Below are 13,598 nucleotides of genomic sequence, written 5' to 3'. Positions count from 1 at the left end.
AATACCAAGGCACAGTCTAGAAAAGACAAAATTGATAAATTAGATTTTATCAAAATAAAAAACTCTTGCTCAGTGAAAAACACTCTTCAGAGAATAGAGAGAAGCCATAGATAGATAAACATTATTTGCAAATCATTTATCAACAAAGGACTTGTATATAGAATGTGTAAAGAATTCTCAGAATAAGAAAACAAACAACCCAATAAGAAATTGGGCAAAAGATGTGAACAGACATTTCACCAAAGAGATATATGGATGACAAACGAGCACACAAAAACATTCTCAACAGCATATTAGTCCTTAAAGAAATACAAAATCATAGTGAGATACCACTACACACCTATTAGAATGTCCAAAATCAAAATAATTTTTAGAACTGACAGTACCAATTGTTGGCAAGGATGTAGAGCAACCAGAAATCTCAAATATTGCTGGGGGGAATCTAAAATGGCGGAGCCACTCTGGAGAACAGAGTTAACCCTATGTTAACCAGATAACATAGGGTTACAGAGTTAACCCTATGTTAACCAGATGACTCAGCAGTCCACTCCTAGGTGTTTACTCTGGAGAAATAAAGACTTAACATTTTCACAGAGACCTGTGCCCAGATGTTTATAGTACTGTTAATCACCAGGCAACCCAACATCCTTCAGTAAGTAAATGGTTAAACTGTGATACATTCATACAGTAGAATACCACTCAGAAATAAGAGAGAGCAAATTATTGATAAGTAGAATTTAAAATGCATTATACAAATGAAGAAACTAATTTTGAAAGGTTACCTGGCATATTATCCCACCTATATGACATTCTGGAGAAGGCAAAACTATTGCAATGGAGAACAAATGAGTTGTTTAGGGACTAGGGTTGGGGGAGGGTTTGACCATAGAGGGGCAGCATGAGCAAATTTGTGGATGGTGTGATGGAATTGTTGTATATTGTGATTATAGTAGTAGTTACAAAGATCTACACATGCACTAAAACTCACAGAACTAGATACACCAAGAAAAGTGAATTTTACTGTTTGTAAATTAGAAATAAATTTAGACATAAATGTACGAAGATGTAAAACGAATGTTTTCAAAAGCAAAGGATGTGTAAAATTGGAGCTTATTCACATACACAAGTTTTTCCCTTTGGTGAACTAGAAAGTACTAAATAGACTGTTTTCTACTTCTAATTTAATTATGTTTATTATGTTTTCACCAAACTTTTGAATGCTTAAGATGATTATGTACATAGTTTAATTTGGAGTTTGGTAGAAAGATAGAATTTTTTTCTTAAGCTTTTGCATCCTTTTAAGAAACAGTAAGAGTAGTCAGATGATACCTATTTTACTGTGATTAACACCAGCAGAGTTTTTATGGTCTTAGAGTTTAATCATCTCCAGCAGTCTGATGTGTTATCCTGAGTAATAGCATTTGAGGCAAATGCACTTTTTAAACAGAGTAACACTTCTCACTTATTTTTCTGGGCTTTGGTTTTCTTTTTGTTCTCTAGACACAATGAAGCATATACGTGGACAAATCCTACCTGCTGTGTACATAACATCATTGTGGGGAAACTCTGGATTGAGCAGTATGGCAACGTGGAGATCACAAACCACAAGTGAGATGCTTCATCATCCTCCCCTGTCCCTTCAGTTGTCATCAGAGGGTGCCAGTAGTCTTTTTTAAAAAGTTCTAGTACAGCCTGATGATAATTTAAGAACCAGGCAGTATAGTTCTGGAGTAAATAAAGCCCATCTATTTAATGAACAGATTTTATGTTAAAGTTTCCGGTTAGGGGAGACTGGTGAACTCAGAGCTTCTGCAGCCTTGGGGAATGTTCATTCCCGCCTCCTTCAGCTCATTTTGCTGATCCTGATTAGCTTGCATTGTTCACGTGGGGGCGGGTGGCAGGAGAAACACGAAAGTTGAAAAGAGTTGGGTTCAAATCCTACTCTCTGACCTTAGGCCAGTGTCCTGGTCGGCTCGGGCTGTTGCAACAGAGCACCATGGGCCGAGTGGCTTCAACAGCAGACATTTATTTCTCATGGTTCTGGAGGCTGGGAAGTCCCGGGTCAGGGTGCTGGCAGATTTAATGCTGGGTGAAGGCCCTCTTCCTGGTTTGAAGTTGGCTGTTTTCTCAAATCGTTGTATGGCAGAGGGAAGGATCGTCTCCCCGTATCTCTTCTTAGAAGAACACTGATCCCATTCATGAGGGTTCCACCCTTAAGACCTAATTACCCCTAAATACCCTCACATGGGCGACTAGGGCTTCACTACATGAATTTGGTGGGCAAACATTCATTCCATAGCAACAAGTCCCTTATTTTTTATGAACCTTGCTTTACATTTTCTTCATGGTGGGTCCGGTACTGATTATGGATTAATCATGATACTCTCTGTGTGGAGCCTGGCATGCGTTAGAAAGTCAGTAAACAGCAACTGCTACTAGAAAGGTTATCACAGTCACTGTTCTCTCGTACGGCTTCTGTGTTGAACGGTAACCTGAGCTCACTATCTCCTTTACAGGACTGCGGACAAATGTGTGTTGAATTTTAAGCCATGCGGCCTTTTTGGCAAGGAGTTACACAAAGTTGAAGGCTACATTCAAGATAAAAGGTAAAGTTTCCTTTTTAAATGCTGACTGGTACAGGTGTCGTTCACTAAATAAAATGTTGTTATTAAAATCTGCCATTATGTAGGAAACAAGCATTTCAGTAAATTGAAAAACTCTTTCTTCTGCAAGGAAATATTTATTTCTTTAAAGAATCTGATTTGTAAGCATCTTTATAATAATATTCAATTACAGCAAAACACTGGTTTAATTGTTGGCTAAACATCAGTTTCTCTTGACAGCAAAAAGAAGCTCTGTGCCCTCTATGGGAAGTGGACAGAATGTTTATACAGTGTTGACCCTGCCACATTTGATGCTTACAAAAAAAATGATAAGAAAAATACTGAAGAGAAGAAGAACAGCAAACAGGTGAACATCCCAGAAGGTGGTATCAAAGGAATCACTGGACTCTTTAAATTTGTACTAATTCTTTTGGAAGTGGCCTGTTAGCGGGTCACAGTGTGACCTTTTATACTTGGTGCTAATGCATGTAATTTTTCTCCTTGAACCTTCTTAATGAACCAGTTATCTGCCTTGGTAGCGAATGTTTGACATAATCTCCCGTAGAGCATGGGTGTGTGCCATGCAGTTATACACGTGGCGTAGAACTCACGTTGCTTTGGAAAGTTGCAGTTCATCTTAGTGAGACCAATGTCCTTGTCCTCCTTTCTGTTTATGTGCATTAGCAGTTGAGATCATTTGAATATTTGAAATTTCACCCAGAATGATCACGTACGTTTTCATGCTTGCAGCAGTTGTGTTGCCCTCTTTTGTATCCGAGATCCCTGAAGCTGAGAGCATCGCAGTTAAAGGATTCATTCCTGGACGGCTGTCCTCCTCTTACTAAGCGTTCTCCTAACGGGACAGTTTAACATTAGACTCTCCCCGTGTGAGGCCACAGGTTTTCGTCGCAGGGCCCCGGGAGGCTGGACCGCTCAGCAGACTGAGCTAAACAGAGCTTGCACCTATTTGGACAGGAAGCGTCGGAGGACTGATTACTTTCCAGTAACGGACATCACGGTTCAGAGCACGAGCTCTGCTTAGAATCCCGCCTCTCCCACTTCTGAGTGGTTCAGTCTCGGGCAGATTCCCACCCTCTCTCTGCCTCAGCACCTTCATTTGTAAAATGGGTACAGCAGTAGCACCCACATGTCAGATGAGTTGACGGAGGTCAGGGGTTCCTGGTGAAGACAGCTCAGACCCCGTCTGCTCTGAGCATCACACCGGCCACCAAAGTGCCGTCTCAGAGCTCCTGGCTCCTCTCGCCCCGCCGTGTCGAGCTCTCTCGGGCCCTTCAGGTGACTCTCACACATGCAAGAGTTTAGGAAGCCCTAACCTTCCTCAAAAAGAGAAAGTGTATGTCTGAGTGCCTTTCTTTGTCAACCGGTTACCAGGGTCCCGGGGACAGAGCAGCTGGCGCAGCTGACGGCAGTGGTACTCCCCTGGCCGGGCCCTTCTCCCCTCCCTCTGCCTCCATCTCTGGGCACGGTCCACTTTCCTCCTCCACCTGCATCGCCGCTCCTTCTGGGGGTTGCACTGACGCTTCTCTGCAGTGACCCCAAGACTGACGGGGCTGGAGAAGGAATGCTCTAGGATCCCGGGCCCCAACCCGAACTCCTGGGCAGTGGCTCAGCCAACACAAGGCAGCTTGGTGAAGACATGGCCTCGTCCTCCTTTTACAGAGGTGGGGGTGGCAGAGGAGGGCCTTGGCGAAATTCCAGAAAATCACCCTCGTGTCCTGTAAATCCCCGGTCAGTCTTTGTAGAAAAACGGCCTTGCCCCTTGGAGAGAGAAGTCAGCCTCATGCCCACCCCGTGTCTACTCTCGCCTCCCATGTGCATCGGCCACTGTGGATTTCTGATGTTCCCGAGCGTATTTAAATGCCTTGGGAAGCTTGTCACCAGTGTTGTCCCTTCCCTGCTGCTGTTTTTAAAGTTGCATATCTCAGCCAGTAGTTCTAGATTTGGTAATTGTGACATTGGGAATATGACTTAGCCTTCCAAAGCCTTGAATTCTTTATATATAAAACTTTATGGGTGGGCTTCCCTGGTGGCGCAGTGGTTAAGAATCCGCCTGCCAATGCAGGGGACACAGGTTCGAGCCCTGGTCCGGGAAGATCCCACGTGCCGCAGCGCAACAAAGCCCGTGCAGCACAACTACTGAGCCTGCGCTCTAGAGCCCGCGAGCCACAACTGCTGAAGCCCGTGTGCCTAGAGCCCGTGCTCTGCAACAAGAGAAGCCACCACAGTGAGAAGCCCGCGCACCGCAACAAAGAGTAGCCCCTGCTCTCCGCAACTAGAGAAAGCCCGCACGCAGCAACGAAGACCCAACACAGCCAAAAATAAATAATTTTTAAAAAATTATATTAAAAAAAAACTTTATGGGTTTATTACGTAAGGACTAAATATACAGAGAGCTGCTAGCAGCTCTGCCAGGTTGGGTGGGGGGCGGGGTGCAGCCAGAGGAAATGTTAGTTTCTTTTTAGCCTTACATCTTTTTGATTGATTGATTGATTATATATTTATTTATTTATTTATTTATTTTTGGCTGTGTTGGGTCTTCATTGCTGTGTGCAGGCTCCTCATTGTGGTGACTTCTCTTGTGGCGTAACATCAGCTTCAGTAGTTGTGGCACTCGGGCTCAGTAGTTGTGGCTTGCGGGCTCTAGAGCACAGGCTCAGTAGTTGTGGTGCACAGGCTTGGTTGCTCCGCGGCACGTGGGATCTTCCCGGACCAGGGCTCAAACCCGTGTCCCCTGCATTGGCAGGCGGATTCTTAACCACTGAGCCACCAGGGAAGCCCCTAGCCTTACATCGTTTTAAATCCTCTTTTTATAGAATGCTTTCAGGATCCCTACTGGTTTGTGTTGTTGATAAATTTAGTTAAATGCTCCAAGAATTTAACCTTTTCTTGCTCTCATAATGTTCCAGTCAATACTTAAATGAGTTATTTTGGCTTTAAAAAAAAACTTTAAAAATATTACAACATGATAGTAAAGGCATGATGGTGGTGATGATAATGACCTGAATGCACAGAACCCTAAATGAGACAACACACAAGGCTCACGAGGCTCACAGCGCTTACTCACTAGGCCCGCATTTATGGGCTCCCTGGCCTGTGTTGAAAGGTGAGGATGTGAGAATGAGAAAGCCATGGTGCCCCGGCCCTCGTATGGTTACATCCTAATGCTGTGCAGTCAGCGGTGCTTATTTTACAATTTGTAAGTATATTCTTTTGAAAACATTTGTTCATCTGTTGGTTCTTCCAGATGAGCGCTTCTGAGGAGTCAGATGAAATGCCAATGCCAGATTCCGAGAGTGTGTTTGTCATCCCTGGGAGCGTCCTCCTGTGGCGAATAGCCCCGCGGCCTCCCAATTCGACCCAGGTGAGGCTGGGCGTGCTGAGCGTGGCCTCCTGTTTACTGGGCTCTGACGGTGCTTTTTCCCCAGCCCACGCGGAACCAGGAGGAGGCGGGTGGTCATCAGAAGCTCCTAAGTCGTCCCTCTGCGGCTTCTAACCCGGACGGGGCATTCCTGCCACCCAGGCCTCCTGGTGTCTGGCTGGCCAGGACGCCTTGGTGTGAGGCTTTGGGGGGGCTTCCTTAACAATTACTGAGGAGCAAGACTGACTGTCGTTAAATACAAGGTGGTGCAGCCAGATCTAGCAAGTAAGGATTTAAATGAAGAACGGAGAATGTTGGGTTTGCTTGTAGCTCTCCTTCAAGGTGATGGTGGTGGAAGATGTTCATGCTGGGAGGCCTGCTGGGGGGCTTTCTTTGAGACAGATTCCCACAGGTGGCACAGACTTGGGTGAAAACACTGAGATGTGTGGTCTGAGAAAGGCCGACCGTCGTCACCACAGAACAGGGGGTCATTGTCAACTGTTTCTGCCTTCAGGGTTTCATTCTGCATTATGCCCTGGTATATGTTAATTTGAACATTTTCTTCTTTTCAGATGTATAATTTTACTAGCTTTGCAATGGTTTTGAATGAAGTAGACAAGGAAATGGAGAGTGTGATTCCTAAGACAGACTGCAGGCTACGTCCTGACATCAGAGCCATGGAAAATGGGGAAATAGGTAACTAGCACCTGACAGCGGCACCAGTGAAGATTGATTTCTTTGAGGAGGGTGGTTTGTTCTACTCCTGGTCACTGTCAGCATTTTAGTATGTTAGCACAACCATCTTTAGTCTCCCTTAGAGACTTTTTTTAAAGTATTTATTTATGTATTTGGTTGCTCCGGGTCTTAGTTGCAGCACGTGGGCTCCTTAGTTGCGGCAGGTGGGATGTAGTTCCCCGACCAGGGATCGAACCCGGGCCCCCTGCATTGAGAGCGTGAAGGCTTAACCACTGCGCCACCAGGGAACTCTCTAGAGATTTTTTTAAATTAAAATTCAATTTAAATTCAGAAACTTTGGTTTTAAATTTGGGAATCTGAGGTGGACCTTAGCAGCTCATATTTCATTGTCTCAGTGATACTCCCTAATTTAATGTAATACATATGGCCAGAGGCATATCTTACATATCAGAGGAGAATCTGGGACAATAATATCACATTTATCAACTTTTAACTACATTCTGACTAGTTATTTCACTACATATTTCAGAATTTAAATAGCACCTTGTGAGCCTCAAAGAAGTGCTTGGCCTTGGTTAATTCTGACATTTTATTTCATGCTTTTAAATTTCTTCTTATTCAGTGGTTCTCAAAACGGGGGCAGTTTTTCCTCCAGGGGACGTGTGGCCGAGTCTAGAGACTTTGGCTGAAACATCTGGGGAGCTGCTGCTGGCATCTAGTAGGTGGGGGCCCGGGTGCCGCTAACATCCTGCCGTGCCCAGGACAGCCCCCCACGAAGAATCATGGGGTGCAGTGTGTCAGCAGGGCCAAGGCTGAGAAACCCTGCTCTAACTAAACACTGACCCTCCCTGTGAATTATCAGTGAGACAGTGCAACAACGCTTTGGAAAATGGTTTGACTTTCTTACGAACGGAATCTGGAGGAGCTCTGTGAGGTCTCACTAAGAATTTAGAAAATGTTCACGTGTATTCAGTTTTTCCACCCAATTTTTCACTGAAGCATTTTAACATGATTTTTTTTGGCCTTAAGAGTAAGCCGGCACCTTGGGTAAATGCAGAGGTTGTTAAGGGCAAAAGCTGTAGGAGAGGACCGGGTCTTGAGTGCAAACTTGGGGATATGTTAAAATTTTGACAGGATAAATTTCGTGGTGTTCATGTTCTGGTAAAATGGAGATGTGCTGATCCCTGACTCCGTAAAGTGACTGTGCTGAGTGCTGTGCCTGGCAGTCTCTCCGTGTAGAGTAATGGTTTTCACTGATGTTCTGATTCTAGATCAAGCTAGTGAAGAAAAAAAGCGACTTGAGGAGAAACAAAGAGCGGCCCGCAAGAACAGGTCCAAGTTGGAGGAGGACTGGAAGACGAGGTGCGATGAGGAGCTTGGGGCGGGGGCGGGGGTGGGGGGGCTGGCAGACGTGGGACTGCAGAGCCTGGCTCACTGCGCCCTGCGAGTTGTCAAGTATTTTCCACTGACTAAGTTCAAGCTGAAAGGGCTGCATGTGTGCAAAGAAAAAGGACTGTTTGGAAGTTAAGGTTAAAATATCCCTACACAATTACCACAGGTAAGTGTCAGTTAAGCAAACTATCTTTCCTTCTTATCCAGCAAAACACTGTCCCTTCTGTTTTTAAGAGGGAAGGTAGAGTTATAGATTTTGGCATGAAATAGGTTCAGAGCCATTTGCTTATATATGAGTAAATTACAGGGCCATTAGCTTATACATATATCATGTATCAAGGATATTTAGACAATGCCTTTACTCCTCCAAACACAAGGGATTTGACATGTGGAAATACGATTTGTTAAAGTGACATCTTGGATTCCATTCAGCAACAGAAACTGGGTAATAAAATCTGCAAGTTTTGAAAGTTTGTTCTTTTTAAGAAGCAGGAGTTACTTAGTCACCTGTATTGAGTAATAGTATCTCTTGTAAATAGGAATAGAATAAAAACGTTTTCTACATTTATATTATGTAATAGAAACCATTGTCCCATTATTGAAAGTTATTAAATAAATTTCAGAGCCAATATGGGCATAATTTCACAAGCAGTTTAGTAGATATTTTTTGGTAGCCCTTTTGCGTCTTACACAGTTATTAGAACTAGAAATGACCTTAGATAGCATCTAGTCCAGTGGTCTTTGGACTTTTTTGTTAGCATCAAAATCTTTTTTGCCAACGAACACGTAAAGAATCCGCAAATATGGAACACATGGCCACCAGGCTGCTTGGGTGGGACGAGAGCTGAGCGGCAGGGCTCACCTTCTCCCACCCACACACACGCAGGATCTGGGAAACCACTGGAAAGCCATTAGTCTGGAAGTCCCCTCGTTGTATGTGAAGAAACCAAATGCTGGTGTATTTCATTTAAGAGACTTGCTCGAGGACAAGTATGCCGCAGACCATGATTAGAAAGAACTACAAAAACCAAAAGCACATTGCTTTACTGCAATCCCTTCTGAAAAGATTTGATAGATTTTAAACAGTTTCTAGTCTCGTTTGCGGAAAACCCACTTTGTACTGTATTTCTAATTTGTTTTGTTTTTTTTTGGCCACACCACGCAGCTTGCGGGATTTTAGTTCCCCGACCAGGGAATTGAACCCCGGGCCCACGGCAGTGAGAGCACCAAGTCCTAACCACTGGACAGCCAGGGGATTCCCTATTTCTGATTATTAACTCCTTTATTTTTCTGGCCACATTTTCAAGTGTGCAAAGTAAGAGAAAAGTATTACTGTCAGGTAAAGTCTTAACGTGCAGGAAGCAAGGAGCTTCAGACAGCTCTGTGGTAGCCTGAAAATAAAAACTAGAAGCTACGTTTGTGAGCTCCACTTTGGAGCCTTACACATGCTTGCTTCCACTGTTGTCTCTTAGCATCAGTAGTTCTTATATGAATATACAGACCTTAAAAGTGACCCTACTGACCCTTTGTCCAAATGAATATGTGCTTGGAGTCTTTTTCCAGTAGTGGTGAGAGGTGGCATTCACTGACTGGGTCTTCTCCTGGCCGATAACGTGCTTTTTGAACAGCTTGGTTCAGTTTGTGTCGGGGCGGGGATGGGGCAGTTTGTAAAGGAGCATGTTCTGCCGGGTAGAGCTGAAACCAGCCCTCAGAAATCAAACCCAGAACCTTATTGTAACCTGTCCCCAATTCTTCCACACTAAAAGCTGGCTTTTCTGTTGATTCCAGTTTCACTCATTTGAAAAGAGTTCCAGCTTTGGGATTTTTCAGGCTTTAAACTGCGGTTCCTGCATATGGAAGTGGCTGCTTGTGATCCTGCCCTGTTTTCGTAGAGGAGCCCAGAGACCTTAATAAGTGGGGTTATGTGGGGAGAAAGTAGGGGGACTGGCGTTAGACACAGGATTTGAAGAGAAGGTGGGGGGTGAAGCCAAAAAAAACTGATGAAGTCATCTCTTCCCCGAGTGCAAGCATCATGCAGAATTAATATTTTATCTAATGTTATTTTACTGATACAGACCCATGGACTCTGTAGACTCAGAAACATTGACTAAAGAGTAACAAAGAACAAAGACATCTCCTCACCCCCCTCCCTCCTTTTCTTTTGCCTCTGCTTGCCTAAAATGTTTAATAAGACTTTGAAAAGACAGCATGGACTTTTTTGTATGTGGATGGGGTACGCTGATGGCAGCAGAGTTTTTCAGACGTGAGTGCTGGAAATTAAGAGACTAGATGTTGAGAGAAACTCTAATCCCTAGTATCAGACCTTCAGATCCGAGGTGCTCATCTTTAGTGCCATGTTGCAACTCTCTCCAAGAAGTGCTCCCCGAAGGGAGGCCTTGCAGACATGGCCTTTAGAGCACCTGGCTTATGTGTGAACAAAAAAACGTTCTTTGCTATTGAATCTACTGTTCTGCACAGTCTCTTTGCACTTGACTTTCCAGTTGTCCACTTTGTATGGAAGAAATCCTGTGGCACAGGCCTGAGGCTTGGTTAATTTTTAGAATTATTTTTGGTTACCTTGATTTTGATTTGCCTGATTTTCTGAAGTGCTTGATTTTACTAAGCCTGACTACAAAAGTGCTTTTACTATGTGGACTTTTTGAGACCAAAAGGAGTAAAATTATATACTTCATATTAGACAAAAATTCTGTGACTGATCAAACAGTGGTTCCTTAAAGTATTTCCAGCTTGGTTACCAAAGTCTGAAACACACATATCTTGATCATTTAAAGTAGACTTCTAAATTTTCTAGTTAGGGAAAAGTCCCAAAAGCAAAATAATATATGTAATATTCTAGAAAATCTGGCCTAGTGGGCATTTACTGTATCAGTCTTCAAGGAATTAGCCTAATCTGAAGCATTTTTTGTGTCTTAGGGTTTTTAGTGCTGCTGCAGTGATTAGTAGGACCACTTGGGACTTATCAAACAAATCTAAGCTCACTCTAATTGTTAAATATTTTTAGAGGCAATTTATTTGGAAAGAATGACAAAGACATATGAAACTGTTTTCATAAATATTACTGAAAACTAAATCATATTAGAAAATGTTATACAAATTGAAATTTGAACCTTTTGAACAAATAACTTTTCATTTCCATTACCCAGAGAAAGCTGGGAATGTGGAAAATGGATGACTTGTTATTTATTTATTTATTTATTTTTATGAATTTATTTTTGGCTGTGTTGGGTCTTCTTTGCTGCGTTCAGGCTCTTCTCTAGTTGCGGCGAGCAGGGGCTACTCTTCGTTGCAGTGCGTGGGCTCCTCATTGCGGTGGCTTCTCTTGTTGCGGAGCACAGGCGGAAGGGTGTGCGGGCTTCAGTAGTTGTGGCGAGTGGGCTCTAGAGTGCAGGCTCAGTAGTTGTGGCGCACAGGCTTAGTTGCTCCGCGCCGTGTAGGATCTTCCTGGACCAGGGCTCCAACCCGTGTCCCCTGCATTGGCAGGCGGATTCTTAACCACTGCACGACCAGGGAAGCCCCATGACTTGTTTTTTAAAGGGCAAGAAAATTAGGGCAGCTCTTTCTAGAATTTGAAAGATGTTAAAAGCTAGATGCAGCCTATGAATCTCTATTAGTATGGAGAAAATGAAGACCCAGGAAGATTTGGATCAGATTAATTTCAGTGGATTATGTGTAACATAGTATATTTGACAAATCATGGTCTTTAACAACTTTGATATCCGTGACTAGCTTGGGCAAGTTATTTAACTTCTCTGACATTGAGCTCCTCATTTGTAAAATGAAACTAAGAGTTTGGTGGTGGGGTGGCATTTACTCTGAATCAGGCACCTTCGTATTACTGTAGGTAAGTGGTAAGAGTTAATTTCCGTATTCTAATTCCTAATTCCCCGTTGCTTAATAGAATGCTTTTAAGGAATGGGCCTAGGTGAACAATTAGACAAGTACTGTTGCTGAATGCTGTGGAAAATACTTAAACATTTTGGGTGGTCTCATTACATATTTCGGAAGATTATGCTATATACGTGCTCTCTAAAAGCACTTAAAAGTCTCTTTGGAAATCCCTAACTCACAGAACAAAGTGAATCGCTGCAGTAGGGGAGTCTGCAAGCTAGTGAAGCAGCAGGGACCCTGTGATCGGGAACAGTTTCCCCCCTAAATCTTGTCTTTCCTCTTTAAACAGGTGGTTCCATCAAGGTCCTAATCCCTACAGCGGAGCCCAGGACTGGCTTTACTCGGGCAGCTACTGGGACAGAAACTACTTCAATTTGCCTGACATTTATTAAAGCATAGACAAGTTGGGGCATTTGGCTAATCTACAGATAAGACTTAAACCTGTGTTTTAAAATTTTCTTCTTTGGTTTCTACTCATCTTTTAAAAAGAGAAAAAAATCCTCTCATGATAACTTGCATTTCACCCAACAAAAGTAGGGCATAAGGTGGATACTGGTGATGAACGTCTTTGGAAAAATGGGTAATTTTGCTATCCAAACATGCTTATTTGGAATACTATTTTATATAGAGGTATGGGAAACTGTTGGAGAATATGCTTTTTGATGGTTGCTGTTGCCATATTTACTGAAGGTTTATACCTAAATGTAACTTTAGCTTTATGGAATTATATAGTAACCCAAATCAAGTTATTTTGAATATTTTTAGGCTGTCATGCTTGAATGTTTTAGATTTAACTTCGAAATGTTTAGAATTCTCCTACATGATGTTTATATGCTCAAATATAGAGGTTATGCCATTTTGTAAAGACTGCATTGAAAAGATGGCTTTTCTTCTTACTAATCCTCTCCATTTTACCCCTTCCCACCTCTAAAAAGAAAAAAAAAAAAATGCCTGAATGTTCAGAAGAGATATTCCTGATTTGAAAATTCTAAACTGGAAAAGGTATTTCATTTGCTTATTTTAGTGCTCTGATTTTACTTTTACAATTTTCTATAATTAATGTCATTAGAATTAAAATGTTTGAATTGTACACGTTTGAATTGAAAATATGTATAAAACCTAGCAATTCACAAAAATACCCTAGAAATATAGATTTTAGTCACCATCACTACATAATGACAAACCTTTTTAAGTGCTTCAACTCCCATTGGCAAATGCCACCACAGAAATTCAGTTGTACTCATGTATTATAAGTATCAGACTATATAAAAGGAGGTCTTGTGCATTTCAAGTTTGCAAGGCACCTGTGTACTTAAGATACGTATGGAGACCTACTGTACAGTAGCTTTGCCCCTTTAATTGGGGTACATTAATCTTACGGTATTTATCCCACCCAACCCCAGACTGAGATATTGCTCCAGGGGGCCTTAGGTAGCTGCCAGTAAGTTATTTTAATGGCTGTCTTGAAGTTAACAAGTGTTATAATGAAATAATCTACCTGATGCTAAATAAAGGCTTTAAAATGTTCAAAACAGTGTGGTCTCTTTTAAACTTTGAAATATACTAACGCTGCACTTAACAGGATGCCAGATTGTCAAGTGTCCTTACAAGAAAGTAAG

General features: G+C 42.6%; 1 protein-coding gene across 6 annotated transcripts in view; it reads left to right on the top strand.

Annotated features, from left to right (window-relative positions):
* Positions 1–13,506, top strand: part of OSBPL1A (oxysterol binding protein like 1A) — a 221,389-nt gene extending 207,883 nt beyond the window's left edge. For 5 of the 6 annotated variants that reach the window (XM_028480699.2, XM_028480698.2, XM_024121005.3 and 2 more), the window contains 7 exons: positions 1,501–1,608; positions 2,517–2,606; positions 2,844–2,970; positions 5,869–5,985; positions 6,555–6,678; positions 7,950–8,040; positions 12,269–12,556. In XM_028480699.2, the coding sequence (XP_028336500.1) occupies positions 1,501–1,608; positions 2,517–2,606; positions 2,844–2,970; positions 5,869–5,985; positions 6,555–6,678; positions 7,950–8,040; positions 12,269–12,371 (760 nt within the window). In that variant the 3' untranslated portion in view covers positions 12,372–12,556. Of the gene's footprint in view, positions 1–1,500; positions 1,609–2,516; positions 2,607–2,843; positions 2,971–5,868; positions 5,986–6,554; positions 6,679–7,949; positions 8,041–12,268 lie in introns of all 6 variants that reach the window. The other variant, XM_024121011.3, reaches the window with a different exon arrangement.
* The last annotated feature ends 92 nt before the right edge of the window (positions 13,507–13,598 follow it).

Source organism: Physeter macrocephalus, chromosome 19 (assembly GCF_002837175.3).
Source record: "Physeter macrocephalus isolate SW-GA chromosome 19, ASM283717v5, whole genome shotgun sequence".
NCBI lineage: Eukaryota > Metazoa > Chordata > Mammalia > Artiodactyla > Physeteridae > Physeter > Physeter macrocephalus.
Note: the sequence above shows the minus strand (reverse complement) of the source record. Positions and strands in the feature narration are given on the sequence as shown.